The sequence below is a fragment of the Aphis gossypii genome, chromosome X (genome assembly GCF_020184175.1).
Source record: "Aphis gossypii isolate Hap1 chromosome X, ASM2018417v2, whole genome shotgun sequence".
In the NCBI taxonomy this organism is placed as follows: domain Eukaryota; kingdom Metazoa; phylum Arthropoda; class Insecta; order Hemiptera; family Aphididae; genus Aphis; species Aphis gossypii.
In genome coordinates, this window is record NC_065533.1 from 52,442,409 (window position 1) to 52,458,891 (window position 16,483).

Sequence of the window (16,483 nt, forward strand, 5' to 3'; positions counted from 1 at the left end):
CACGCTGTAGCTTATAGAATTTGCAAATTTTTTGTTACACTTAGTTTTGTTATCTATAATAGTAAAACCAATTTTCAAATTCAAAATACCGATTAAAAAGAATCAAAATTCATTTTATTGATGAAAATTTTTTAAATTGTAATATATTAATTTATAGCTATAAAGGTTTATTACACTTAAAAAACATTAGTTTTTTTTTCAAAAATATTGCCTGCCTTATTATTTATTTTTGTTAAAGTTTGTAATGCTAACATGACTCACTTCACAGATACACTACTGTTTACAGACACAGATTTCTATAAAGAACTAGATAGCGAACTCCTGCTATCAATTGAAGCCAGGTTTTTCGGTTGGCATTATATGGTATTTTAAATGGTAAATATTAATTATGTTGTATTGTATTTTATGATGTCTAAACCTGTTATTTAAAAAAAATTAAGAATATTTTATAGAAATCATTTTTCATTTATTTCTATATTTTACCATTAAAAACGATGTTATTCCTAATACATATTGTGTAGGAAATGTAATGTTTTGCCAATCGATAAAATGGCAGAAACTGATACGCGAGCTTCAATGTTAATAATATAAATAATATACGAGTTTCTTATCTAGTTAGTATAGAAGTCTGTGTTTACAGAAAGGCCAAAACTCATTTGTATAACTAGCCCTTAACCTATATTATATTATTTATATAAAAAAAAATCTTGGTTTTGGTGGTAGTTGTTTTTTAGTAACATAATGTTAATAATATTATACAATTCTAAATATTTATAATTGAGTCAGAAAAATATATTTAATTGAAAGTATTTTCAATATAATAAAATAGTATTTAAAATGTACTCAAATACTTAATATACTGGCTGGCACAATATTAATACTAATAAACTTAATCAAAATTATTACATTAAATTTAAGTTTAATCCATACAATTAATAAAATAATGTTTAAAGATAATTGGACAATATATGTTGTAATTACAATTTATTATATAATATATTTTTGTGCAGGTAATATCACAACACAAACAATATAAATAATATAATGTATATGATAAGTAGAGCCTGGATTTGTATGTTTTTGCATATTTTTTCCTTTTCGCTTTTTTATATTTTTGTTAATAATCTTCACGAATCATACTAATTGAAATTCATAGTTAAATTTTTATTTTGCATATTTTTGCATATTTGACAGTAAATGCATATTTGTTACATATTTCAATGAATGCGCTGTCGCAAAAAAAATTTGGTCGCTAGAATGTGGTATTGGCAACACAATTTTAACATCTTAATTTAAAATACGAATTATATGTAAAATATTTTATATACATTAGAAATAGTTGAGGGAACGCCATCGTATTAAAAGAAATAGTTAATCTGCTGCAATCTAATTGTTATATCATCATTATCGATGTAATATATTTAATTTTATAATACCTATAGTTGTTATGTATAGTTCTAATAACCATCAAGACCCAATTATTTAAGCTCTTTTAAATTTGCTCCAATAACTTCAGTTGATTGTGAATGATCATTTTCGATAAACAAGCATTTATTAACAGATAGACTAATTTTACCGAAGAAAAACTTGAATATCATTTAATAATTAATTTTAACTTTAAAGAATAAAGCACATTTTGAGTTGTACATTTTATTTTATTTTTAAACAGTAATATTAATGTATTTATTAATACGTGTTCTTATTTATAAATTTATATTTCATTATATTTTATTATCATATATTGTTTTCATACTTATTACAACTTTGAATTTTTAAATATAAATTTTATAAATACATATTTGTTGTATACATTAATGATTTTTACTGCATATTTGTTGCATATTTTAATGACTTTTACTGCATATTATATGGCATATTTTGATACTTTTTAATGCATATAAATTCAGACTTTAACGATAAGTGATCATTAATGCCCAGATTTATATGCTCTACAAACCAAATTACACTTTGGCTATTACAAGAACAAAATATAGAAAGACTCTTAACAAACGTATAGGATTAATTCATTATTTATCATATTAGTAGTATGATTTTGGTAATTATTGTTAATTTTTGTTTTATATTACCATATTATATTGTATTATTTAACTACATAATTTTTTACATAATATTGTATTATATAAGCAAAGAGAAGAAAACATATTATTTATATTATAGTTATATGCAAATTGTAATTATTTAATTTATATGAACTATTTAATAAATTTATATTTCAAATTGTGAACTCATGGGCCCCCACACGAACATGTTCAGTGGGGCCCATTATCTTCTTGAACAATAATTAAAAATAAAAATAATTCAACTTGTAACTTATCTAGCTACTTTTTGAAATACTTGAAAAAAACTTACAAATGCATGTAAATCCGGGCCCTAATAATCATATTTGCTAACTAATGTTTAGAGTATAGAAGCTTCTAATAAAAACTTTCTATACTCATTATTTATTTAGGTACTTGATTGTATTTTATACGTTTTCTCAAATATTATCTTCAGAAACTCGAGCAGTTATAAAACATACGTTTACCAAATTAACAAACAAGATAAACAAAATATAAAGAAACTTATGGTTTCAAATAATTATACTCATTTGCATGATTGGTAATTCTATGTATATAATATATATAAATGTTAGTTTTAAAATAAAGATATTAAAAATTAAATACAATATATATTTTGATACAATCAATATTAATAAGTTGTTAAAATTCCAGATCAATGTGTTATATACAGCAACTATTATAATTAATCCATAATGCAGTAAATTAATTTCCGTACCAGTTTAGGTCCAATTAATATTTTATATTCTTTAATCTGTTCATCTTGATTATGGCCAATTATTTTGTATGTTGAATAAGGCATCAATGCACCACGATATAGTACTAGAATCTATAAATCATAATATTATTATATAGCATTAATGTATGTACACTAGTTTCATTTATTATTTACGTGATCTATTGTGAAATTATCATTATCTTCAGTGTCATCAGACTCATCAAATATTGAATAACTTTTATTATCGAGTTTCGGAATGCATTTTTCAATTGCATGCCATGTGTATTTTTGTGGGCATAATAGATAAGATGGGCGAATTTTTGCCTTGTAGCGCATTTTTGGGCAAGAATGTATATAAAAGCCCATGTAATAGTACTTCAAATTGGGTGACATTTTGTGCAATTCTCTCACTAAATGTATTTCCCTAAAACATTTTCAACATTAATAAATTTTAATTTATAAGATATCTTTTATTGTAAATAATATTGAATTTACCTTAAGGAACTATAAGTTCCTAACACCATGTGATGATAATCTGGGTCATAAAATAAATATACAGATGATACACACTTTGGTAAAATATCTATTACTCCTACAGCTATTAATTTATCACCAAGCCAGTATTGTTGATGAAATGAGCCATATCCAGGATGATGAGGATGATTTGATTTTTCTTCCTAGAAATAAAATTCATAATATTTATTTAACAATTGTAACAAGTTGGAAGCATTTATAAAATTGGTGGATCGATCAGACCGACAAAATTAAAAACAATTGAGCATTACACATGGCATGGTATTTAAAACCTAGGAAATTAATGATACCTTCAAAGGTGAATCAACAAGAAATGATAAGTATTGCTCCGTATTACAGTCATCTGGTGTGTCATTGTGCACAGTTATTTGATACTTGGCAAATAAAGTAGCTCCAGCAATGAAAGTTTGGGAAAATGCTTCTGTGCCGGTCTTGACCAAGGTCACCTTAGATACAAAAATTGTTTATAAGGTTAAGAAATTAAAGCTTACTTGAAGGGGTGAATCAACAAGAAAATGAATAAATTGTTCTCTTGAACAGCGTTCAATTTTATCACCGTGTATAACAGTTTGATATGATTGGTATACAGCATACTCGTCTTCAAAAGAATTGCTTGAAGATCTCATCTTTACTAATTTTATCTAAAATTAATATATTTTATTTGATTGCTGATCTTACTTTGTAAAACATAAACTGGATATGTATAAATTAATTAGTTTAAGACAAATGGCCAGAGCTGCCACGATTTTAAATATTCAATAAAAAATAAATAAATAATTAATTAATTATTTTATGTGTAAGTCAAATTATTTGTATTTTTTGCATAATAATATAAAGAAATTTATAAAATACATTAGAGCTTCAATCAACGGTCAGCTAATTGTGACCGAGGAGTGTGAATAATTAATCAATAATTAAAAATATACAATGAACGTGAATTTAACTGTTTTACATAATTAAAAATAAAACTGTATAATATGATAAAGTAAAATATGTACATGTTAAAGTAAGTAATACAAGTACATGTAGTTATTTAAATTAAAAAATTAAAATTAAATTTAAAGTATCATAAAATTTATAATCTAATATATTTTTTAGTATGTTAATAGTCATTGCTAGATTATAATTAACCAGTTATTAATAATAGTGAGAAAATTAAGTTAAAATCAATTAGTTAAAAAGATCACTACAATAAGTCACCTAAAAAAAATGTATATACAGAGACATGCTCATTTAAACAAAAAAAGTATAAATTTAATCAACATTTGTATTCATTTATAGTTATACAAAAAAATATCTCTAAATTAATGTATTATTTAGCTTAGATATTAGAAAAGTATATATATATTACGGCTACTTACTCTTAATTTTTTATCTTCACCAGTACATACTGAATCATTCTCAGCAATATACTCTTCTAAAAGTTTTATTTCAGGGGGTGAAATTGTATATACAAAATTTGGATCTTTAGCTAATTTTTTTTGAATGCGTAAAAACTTTTTTTTTTTTGAACTTGGCAAATTTGGATCAGCTCCTTTACCTATTATTATTTAGATATTTTATTAATAATTATCATATTAATATTATTAACATAAGTAAAATGAAAAAAAGTATTATACCAGGTTTAACTTTTTTAGGTACTTTCTGAGCTTCAGAGTTACAATTTAAATTAAGAGGTACATCCATTTTGCTAACTTCTGAAAATTAAAAAAAAAGAAAAATTATTATCAATCATTATACATATCATATAAAAGGCTATCTCCTCTCTCTTAATTGCTTCTAACCATGAATTTTCTACAGGCCGAAGGATGGAGTTTAAATAATTCTAATGCAATCGATGACTATTGTTGTATATGTAATTACGTTAATTAAATAAAAGTCATTAAGTCCAAACTAAAATAATAATAAAAGTAAATTGCGTGGAGTTATAGAGTTGTTACAATAGAGTTGTTTCTTCGAGTTTTGTGATACGATGTCTTTCAATTTGGGGAACAGCTCTCCTAAGCTAAAGTATCCCTACTATAATATTTCAATATGCCCATATATGGTCTGCGGTAGGTTGCCTCTAACACATATATTTATTGCAGCAAGGTATGCCCGCTAAATGCACCTGTGAGTAAAAGCATACTCTTAAAGGTTAAGTTAGCCCATGTGAAATAAGTTATACATAAGTCTTGTCTTTGTCTCATACCCCCCCTTGTTTCATGGTTATCATATAAATATATACTCACAATAATACAATAATATAATATATATGTATACATAATAATAATAACAGCTCGCAACATATTTAATACTTAACAATAAATATGTGTAAAGCATGAGGTCTACTAATTTTTAGTATTCTTCTTTAGATAGGATATATTATTTTATAATCATATTATTTATCAATTAAAAAAATTTAAATCAATGTATACATTTTATCTTTATGTTTACCAGTGTCAATCATCAACAAAATCAACATAAAGAAATGTAATCTAAATTTTCAAATATCAATGAGTTATGGTAAGGTGAGGTGAGGCAAGAATGTACTGCTGGCATAACAATAATTTAAATAATTCAGTGTCATTTGTGGTGAATTAAAAAGTATGGTAGATTATAGGTAACTTTTCAAAATTCTGGTTAAATAATTTTATAGAATTTTTTTAATTGATGAATCCCCCCCCAGTCAAATACTTACAAGATTATGGCTAAAAATGTAATAGCCAAGAAAAACTGTAAAGAAATGATCGAGAAAAAGTATGACAAGTTTTTAGGTGTAAAATCATCTGCTCAATTATCCAATTAGCATTTTTATTATTATAATTAATCATCTTACATGGACGCAAATGGCTGAAAATATAATGGATTGAGTCTCAGAAAAATCATGAAGATATACTTTTGAGTTATTAAAAATAAAATTATTCAATTTTAAAATATAAAGAGAGATCTAAAAATACTGTTAATGACTGAATTAATCTCTATAGAAACATAACTAAATATTTATTTAATAAAAGACAACCTTTTAGAGATCTTGGTCGGATTATACAAAATGACAAACGTTAGTTATGTGATAATGTATTATTATAGTAGACCACATTAATTATTGGTAAATAGCATATTTTTTTGGTGGACTACATATCAGGAGATAACCAGTGGCGTGGCAAAGTGAAAATACTCCAAAGGCAAGTAACATATAGCTTGAGGACCCACCCACCCCTTTACTATAGACTCAAATAGGGGTTTTTTACCCAACCCTCTAAAACTATCTCAGATAACTATACATAAATATATCATTTAATATAGTTTATAAGTTAAATAAGTTTTTTAATTTAAATTACCTTCATTTATAATTTCCAAAGTATCGTTACTTGAACCAATATCAGAAGTACTTTGTTCTTCATTAAGTAAATAATCTGTATTCATAATTTTCATTTTATCATCATGATTTTGTATATCTATGAGAAAATGACAAATTATTCATGTATATTTTATCCTTGTTTAATAAAGTCGCAACTAGAATATGAATAATGTAAAACAAATTTACTAATAAATTAACAATATAAAGTTAAGATAATTAGGCAGGAATATGAAGAAGTATCTAATATAAACTCAGTACATAAAGTTTTTGAATCTAACCAAAAAAAGAAAGAAAGGAAAACAAACAAATTACTTTCTACTTCACATTTCATAAAGGGTTCTCTTTCAGCTTGTTCAGTATGAACTGGATTTTTTTCACATTCTCCATTTTTTAAAAATGTAGTTACTCTTCTTATAACTTTTTTCTGTGACTTTGACATCTCAAACTTCAAAGCTTCACATCTGTAATATAAAATAACTTGATAGATAGTTATATACAAGCTTAACAATTTTATTTTATTAAAATAAATATCTAGAATGATTTTTCAGATATGTCCAATTTTAGAAGCTATATCTAAAAATTTTAATTTTATGTTATATTATTAATTTGATAAAAATAATTAAATAAGAACTAAAATTCACTCCTGATCTACAAAAAAAATAAAATAAATAATAATTATATTTGTTCAACTAATTTCCAAACAACTGAGATTATACCTGATAGTGTAAAGTGGACAACACGTTTTATCCATGATTGATTTGTAACAATACTTGCCAGCACGTCGCCACCCACGATCAATCATATCTTGGTATGCTTCTACTGTAAGACTAGAAGCCCACAATCCTATCAATCAATCATATCATATTTATCAAAAAAACGTTTACTTAAGGCCAAGTACAAAGTGCTAAATAGGTGTGATAATATACTATACTTACCATTGCTACAGCTAGATTTGTCTTTCTTACAATAACCACAAGAGGATTTATCAGTTGGCCCATTATAAAATATTATGCTTTTTGCACTATTACGCTGCATGGTTGACAATCGACTTGAAAACTAAATTTTATTTAAAAAGTATAAACGTACAGTGTATCTATCGAATTAAACTACAAATACCTACTAACATTTAATACACAACAAATTGTTATCTTTAGACAACTGCAGTACAGCAACGCGCAGTAAAATTAACACGGTGACAATTGTATGCTGGGCTATGCAATACGCACTATAATGCTGTGCCCAGTGCTCACGATTAATACAATTAATATTTATTATTTATAAATTATAACTAAAAAAAACTCTGTAATATATGCTAGACGAGTGCCAGTTACAACTGCTTCAGTTTTGTTGATAATAGAATTCCGTTTCACAATAATATAATCACGATCACAGCTGTAGATAACATTATACTAGATAGTAGAAGAGTAGAGATCTACAACTCTCTAGTCACGATCACGGACTAGGATTAGGATATCTTAGTCCGTGGTCACGATGCAAGTTCTTCTCCTTAGAATAGAGGTTTCCAAACTGTGGATCACTACTCACGAATATTGCGACTTAAAAGTGAGTCGCGACTTGCGCTTATACGTTTGATACTTGGTGGCGAATTGCGTTGAATTTTGAAAAATGTATATATTTTCTTATAATACGAAATATTTAACATTAGATTGCTATATTACTATAATATAATATTATATAGATGTTACTAGTAGAGTATAAAAACAGGTACCTAGTTTACACATTGTCCGGGTAATATACGTCTTGTCCATATGAACTGTAGGTATAATGTATACATTATCTAATTTGCTGTGGATAAAGTAAGAAGTAGAAAAAAACTAAATCATATTAATCCGAAAAAAATATTTATTTAGTAAATTGGATATTATTAAAATTATTATTTTATGTACCTATAAATAAATTTGAAAAATAAAATAGGTAAAATCGGAACAGTTGGAATTTGGGTGCCGTTTGGAGTTGCTGTAAAGTATCCCAGCAGATTTATATAATTACATTTATTTGATAAACATTTACTTTTACACAGACGTTTTTTTTTTTTGAAACCTTGACCACCGGAAAGAGATTGTGCATTATAGTCTAGTAAATTAATCTTAAAACCTGGGCAAAATTGCAACACAAGCTTTTCCAACGGTTTTCTACTCTTAAATATGTTCTTATTAGAATATCAAAATCTAAAATGTATTAACTATATTATATTAGCTATTTCACGTAATAATTATTTTGTAGCTGACACTTCTAATGTACCAATCTATGGGTCAGAAGTTCAAAATATACAGGAAATTTATTTCTTGAATAAAATTGAAGAAGTGTGACCATTATTATTTCCAAGTCCATAGTATTGACTATTGATTATCGTTAATAGACAAAATCTCAAAACAATAAATTCTGCGGATCATCTTTACTTCTGGTCGTTTGACTTTAACTGTATTACAATTGATACTTAATTTTATCAAAACGCTTTAACCACTCAAATATAGATAATGTATACATTATCTGGTTAATGTACAAAATAAACGTTTTACAAATAATATTTTTTACTTTATCCCATAGGCATGGATAGTGTTCACATTACCCGGGTAATGGGTAATGTTATGTACATTACCTGATTTTCGTACCTTACAGTAACATATTATATTTATATATATAATAAATTTATAGACAATATTTAAATCTACAATTTAGGTTCTATACAATTTTATGTCTGATGCAATATATTTTGAGTTAAATCGGAAAAACCCTAAAGCTACCCTATTTATCAATATTCAACCCTTTTGCGGCACCCGAAATGGGTTATTAATCATCACCAAATTTAACCCACACAACTTTCGTATAGTAATGAAAAAATCGAGCGGGTGAGAAACCAAAAATATTTAACTTTCCTTACCCCCTATTTTATAAGGATCACCCTAATAAATATATTTCGTATAAAAATTAAAAGATATTTTTTGTATGCATACGACTATACGAATATAAATTCAAATGAATATAACAGAGTATTTTTCATGTAACTATATATTGTACATTAATGTTTGAAATTTAAAATTTAATTTTATCAGTAATGTACAATGATCATTAATCATAATCCGCAACGATTGTATATGTATACCAGTGACGAACGTAATATGTCACCACGACGGTACGCGTACGACACTGTCTGACTAAAAGTTAAAAAAAAAACAAGTATATAAAATTTAATACTAACTATAGATATCAACAATGATACAAACAATTATTATTACAATTGAATAGCTGTAATTTAATAATAAGCTATTAACAAACATGAAACAATACTAAACTGCTGATAAATAATAAAAAGCTGAAAGGTCAAAATATTTTAATCATTTTGAGCTATTTTATTATAAATAATATTAAAATTTTAAATTTGTTGTTAAGATTTTTTTTTAATTGTAGATAAAATAAATATTAATATTATTAAATATTATTTATATGAATATAAATTTAAGAAAAAATTGAGCTTAAATCTACAAAAATTCTTTTAAACGTTTGAAGTAAAAATTTTAACAAAGTTTGTCAATAAAAACAGCAAAAATTAGACATTTATTTTTTAGTTAAGAACTCATACTAATGGGATTTGAAGATGTAATATACAAGGTTGAAAGTTTTTTAAGTTTTTCAATTAAAAAAAAAAATTTCTACCAGAAAATCAAATTAATTATTTGTGAGTATTTAAAATGTAAATTTTAAGACTTAGTATATTCAATCTGCAATAACTATTGTCGATTTGTCTTTAAATAATTTTTTTTTGTTAAATTGTTTTGATTCAAAGTAGATAAACATGGATACTTAGAATTTTCAACAAATGTTTATATTATACATGGTATAATTTTCAACATATTCTTAATCTTTCTAAGCTATTTATGAGAATGATCAATATTTTTTTGTAATTAAATATGTATAAAGCGTTTGATTTGTTTTTATAAACAAGGCTTGAAATTTCATTACAATGTTTCTCAATATAATAAATTGATACTGAAACCAACAAATCTATGAAATATATAATAGGTGTATATATATAATTAATTTTTTTTTATAAACTATTTAAATAAAAAATTAGATGAAATTCGACAAAATTCGACAAACTTACGAATTATTTAAATTGTTTTATGATAAAAAATTCAAAAAAAAAAAAATTTTAGTTTAATAAAAAGTTTATCGTACGTTTTTCTTACTTATTAAAAAATATCAAAAGTACATACCTATAATTAAATTTTTTTTATCATTAGCGATTAAACTTAAAAAAAATTTAAGGAATTCGTCAAATTCATGAAAATATGGAATATAAATTATTATTTAAGTAATAAACTAATAAAATGTATAATAGGTATTTTAATACTTATTATACTGAACATATATACATATTACATATACATATTTATTAAAGCCTATATAGGTACTAATTATAAAAAGATATTAGGCACTAAAAGATAATATCTTAAAGTTAAAATAAATCAAAAACTCCATTATGAAAGTACAGTAAAATTCGTATTACTATAATGACGTAAAAATTTGAAACATTGATCGCCTTTTAGGCCAACTCTACGACCTGGTGGTTTTTTGAAGATCAAATTAGATGTAAAAGAAAAAAAGAATAAAGTACTCCAATTCGATCAATACCAAAATATAATAAGCAAAGTAGAGGATATGGAAAAGAATAAATTTAGAACTGAAAAGACGGTGGTTAAAAACCCAACGCCGCCAACGATAACCCCGATCAGAAATTTAAATTTGCCAAAAATTTCTCAGGAATCGCTGTTTGACAAATGTCTTATTGAGAATGAAGTTAGTGGTATATAAATATTTAATAATGTAGTAATATAACTAATGTACACTGCTCATGTATATAATATCGACTATTTTATTAACAACATACCTAGTCGAGTAGTGATTAGTTATTATACCTATAACTTAAGCTTTTATAAAAAAATTTTTTTAAAAATGTGTGATCGAAAGTTTTGTACATCGTAAATTGCTCTCTGTCATGGTGTGACTCACTGTGACTAGTTTGAATTTCTCATTGACAGCTTAGGACTACCTATGCAATTTATTTTGAAAGTTTCACTTTTTAAATTTTGAGTATTTGAGTGGAGAAAACGCAGTATTGACTCTGAGGAAACAAACACATACCTATTAGATATTATGAATAACTATAGCTGATTTTAATTTTATGACTAGGAACTAGGCACATATTTTTCCTATGTTAAACATATGCTGTAAGTATGCAGTATAGTATAATATTTTTAATTACGTTTTTATCTAGATTTTTTTAAACACAATCTAACTTCTATAAAATAAACTTAATTGGTCTTTGAAAAAAGAATTCATGCAATAGAAATTGTAAAATTGATTTTTTGTGAGCTATTTATAGACATTTGAAATTTTTATTTTATTTTGTTACTATAAATGTCATAAATGTCGATTAATAATATATATATATATATATATATATTATATATTAACAATAAGGTTCCTCATGAGAAGTAAAAAAATATTTATACTAATAACAATGCTTTTGTTATTTTTTTGTAACTTAAAAATAATATTGTGAGTACCTACTTTAAACGTTTGATATTTTATACATTATACACAAACTTAATGACGTTTTCAAATAAATATTTTTGGAAAAAATAATAATAATAATAGTTATTAGTTATTACTAACAGTGAAATAAATAAGATAGGTACTTTAATAGCAATATGTATTTAAATCATAAAACATTACATTTATATTATAGTATACCTACACTATACAGGCTGAATAGGCTGATGTGTGTGTTGAGAATCGTTTTTCATACGCGCAATGAATTATCTTTGAATTCAAATTTATTACATATATATTTTTATTAATTTACTACTTATCTACCTACTCAAGAATGATATACTCGAGCTGTGGCCAGTGATATATTTAAAGTGTATATATATTACACAAACACATACTGTACATCAGAATTGTCTACTTTATTTTATTACTTTTTTTAAACTATTTATTCAACAATTTTAAAATCAGTAATTTCATTTTTATATAGGTGAAACGCAAAATGAGTACGAAAAATGGTTGGATGAAACTGCACCAGCTAATGACATCAATCTCATGGATAATCTCGAAGAAGCGATTAATTTCATAGAGCATCTAAGCCAGAGGTAGATTCCAGCGATTTTGATGAAATGCAAGCCATTTCAGTAGTACAATTTTTACGTACCATTAAAACACCTAATGGTGTATATGAGCCTAACAATTAACGATTGATGGAGTACATTGACAAAAAAGGCGAAGAATTTCACAAACAATAATCTATAAATATACATATACACAACAAAAATTAACACAGCGTAGTAAAAATTTAGTATGTAAACATACACATTTTGTTTTTCAATGTAATCAGTTTTAACATTTAATTCTCGTATTCTTTAAAGCATTATTACAGGAGCAACTACCTACTCTGAATGAAAACGATCAATTAACTTATACTTTTTCTATGGTCATTTTATAATAAACTAATGTTATGTGTAGTAGGTAGCCATTAAATCACTGAGCTATTATAATAATTACTTTACTGTATACTATAACATACTTACATGGTTACATACGTATATTAATTAGTTACTAATTATAAAAAAGTAGCCATTAAATCACTATTTGTGCGTATATACGCTCGTTATACGCTTATTGAAACTATAGATGGTAGAGTGATTTTTTTACTTATTACTATTTCATTAATAAAAATTATGTTTTAATGTAATCAGAGTATTCAGATATAATTTCAGTAAATATCGATTTATTATTTGCAACCAAAAATGATATATTGTTATTTATTATGGGTTTATTCACTCCTTCTCCCGTTAATTTAATGTTTGTCGGCTTGTCGCTGATTGAGAATTGAGAATGCGACTAGCAATAGTATCCTAGAAGGACATTTCGATTAGTTCTGGTTATTTTTTTTATTATTGTTCGCACTTTCACTTTACCACAGTTAATGTACTGCTAGTGGTTTATACTAAACACATATTAGTGTGATACAAATAATCGTAACGTCAAGACTTTCAACACCGTTTTGTTTACTACGAATTGTTTATATTTACATATAAGTTTAAGTATAATAAGTATACTAGTATTTTAGTACTTTATTAAGTATATTTTTATTTTATACATTTAAATAGTTTATTTTATTTTTTTAAATAATCAAATCTTTATCGAAAATGGCTACAAGTATGCTAGTAAATCCGTGGTCTATGAATCCGACCAATTTTCGGTACGATCAAAGGCATTATAAAAAAGACTCGAGATTTGTAATGGACTTGTACACATTGACTTATGACTCACACGAAAGTCTGGATTGCCATGGCGTTGTAAACAATAATGTAAGTTGAATATTTAAATATCTCGTAATATTTGTACATACCTTTATAAAAATAAAAAAATGCTCATATTGTAGGCATATTATTATAACAATATGGCCATTGCGGTCTATAATTTTTACCAATATCTTTAAATGTACGAATTGTACGATGTGCATATGTTACTCTATACGGCAGGTGGCATATTTGTATCTTGTATGTGGGTCACACATTTACATTTTACATTTACAGTAAAATAACTTAAATAATACTAGTTCATATTATAAATTATCAGATATCGTATCTAACTCCATAATAACACAAATAATGTCTAACAGATACCCTATATAACCTATATAATATACATTATACAGATTAAATTTTTAATATACTGCGTCGTCTTGAGTTCTAACATGATTTTTTAATTTTTTAATCTACATATAGAAAACAAATGGCTTGATAAAACAATGCAAAATAGTCGATGGTCCCAATAATAATATTCAATTCTTGTTTTTAGTGTTTTTTATTATAATTAGTAGTTATTATAAATATAAGAACCTGCCCACATTAGTTCATCTTAAAAACTAGGTATATATAAACTAAACACATAAATTATTGGTAAAGAAACAATATCGTTCAGTGTTAAATGCTCAATATATTTATCAACTAAAAATCTGCAGTATACATTAATAATATACTGTGTGTCTTAATGGTAATATATTTAATCTACATGCTTGACTATTACTATATATGTACCATTGTACCTACTTATAATCGTATTTAAAATCAGTAATATGGTTGTTATGTACCTAATACATATACATATACTACATATACTTATGTAGGTATCGCAGTGACATCCAGTTAAATATTTTTAATAGGTGCATAAAGCATAAACACGTATATAAATTACAATCAATGTTCTAATATTTACTATAATATTGATAACTTATCAAAGTAAAATGTTTACACAAATAAAAAATACATAAAATTATAAAAAAAGGTGGTCTACCCATATTTCAGAATGATTAATTTATGACGATAGAATATGGCATAATATCCAATATGCTAAAGGCCTTTCAAAATCCCTATACAGTAAATTGACTACATCACCTATACATACAATTATATTTTATTTATTGGCGTTTATATTAAAATATTAAATACAGTAATTAATAATTACTATACAAATAGGGAAAGTAATGTAATGAGATACTGTAGTACCAGTAAGTATAATAAGTATTTTGTGCCTGTGTAGTATGTAACATATTACATATATTATGGTTTATACAAGAGGTGCACGTCATATTAATTAATTGGAAAGTCAGTTAACTATCATAGTTTGATCTGAAACTTACAGAACGTGTATTATTTTTAGTTCAGTTATGTAGGTATATTGAAGAATAGAATATACGTCATATATATTACAGGTAGTAAATATGTGACTAAAATCTGAAGACTGAAATTGAAATGGCTCAATTTTAAAATCACTTTAAAAAATAATACATTTGTAACGTAAATATATACATAATTACCTATGTATAATACTTTTTTTTAATTATTAATTTTATTACGTACAAATAAGTCATTCAAAAAATCTAGTAAACTACTTATAAACACAATTATATCTACATTTGATCACCAATTTAAAAATATAATTATTCTATTGTCTCCTCTATTTCTATTTGTTATAAATTTGATTAGCTTTGCTTAACCTTGACTGATTTGTATTTTAAAAATGTACAAAACAAGTAACCCGCATTTATTGTCTGAGTAGTCCTTAACAAAGGATTCGTAAATAATGAACAGTGACAATAATTATTTTCAAGGTATCTATTGACTATTACTGTGAACAATTTAACAAGTGATGAAAATTACGTCATTAGGATTTTTGGAAATTATACATATTTTATGAAATCAAACTTTAAAAAAAAAATAATTTAACCAACCCGTACAAAAACATTAATTTGAAAAAAAAAATTATTTTTAAAACAGGAAAGTTATTTTGCTGTATGGTATAGGTAAAGGTTTAGAGTACCTAAGGTTTGTCATTGAGTAGATCACTGCAACTATTGCAGTACTGTAATGATTAATGACTAATGGAGTAATAACCAATGAATATATTAAATATTTGAATTAAATATCAAATTAATGGACATTTTCCTGTATGAAAAACGATTTTTATCGGAGACAATAGTCAACCTTTATTTCTAAGGATATTTTTTAATATATTTAAATATTATTAATAGGTTATTTAATTTTCTATTTATAGGAACCAGTATCCTAATTGTGTGTAAATAGGATGGTACTTTTCCTCCGCCTTGATATTTTTGCGGGAAAGAGCAAATGTGTATCATTTTACCCCTCATCAGATAGGTATTCCAAAAATAAAAATCTTCAATTTTTTTAAAATAAAAAAAGAATATACAATAAAATAACATTC

At 25.1% G+C, this 16,483-nt stretch overlaps 1 protein-coding gene across 3 annotated transcripts; it reads right to left on the minus strand.

The window, feature by feature from the left end:
- Window positions 1-92: 92 nt before the first annotated feature.
- LOC114130673 (arginyl-tRNA--protein transferase 1) lies at window positions 93-8,026 on the minus strand. Of its 3 annotated transcripts, none has more exons than XM_050206230.1 (11): window positions 7,795-8,026; window positions 7,606-7,726; window positions 7,387-7,513; window positions 6,983-7,131; window positions 6,651-6,767; window positions 4,950-5,027; window positions 4,692-4,870; window positions 3,621-3,776; window positions 3,292-3,473; window positions 2,971-3,220; window positions 93-2,907 (listed from the first exon to the last, which is right to left on the minus strand). In XM_050206230.1, exons 2-11 carry the CDS (start codon window positions 7,703-7,705, stop codon window positions 2,764-2,766), a joined length of 1,482 nt encoding a protein of 493 aa, XP_050062187.1. In that variant the 5' UTR covers window positions 7,706-7,726; window positions 7,795-8,026; the 3' UTR covers window positions 93-2,763. The 3 variants fall into 3 exon arrangements, with proteins under 3 accessions (XP_050062187.1, XP_050062185.1, XP_050062186.1); XM_050206228.1 differs by having other exon boundaries at window positions 7,791-8,026; XM_050206229.1 differs by lacking the exon at window positions 3,621-3,776 and adding an exon at window positions 3,822-3,971 and having other exon boundaries at window positions 7,791-8,026.
- Between the last annotated feature and the right edge of the window lie 8,457 nt (window positions 8,027-16,483).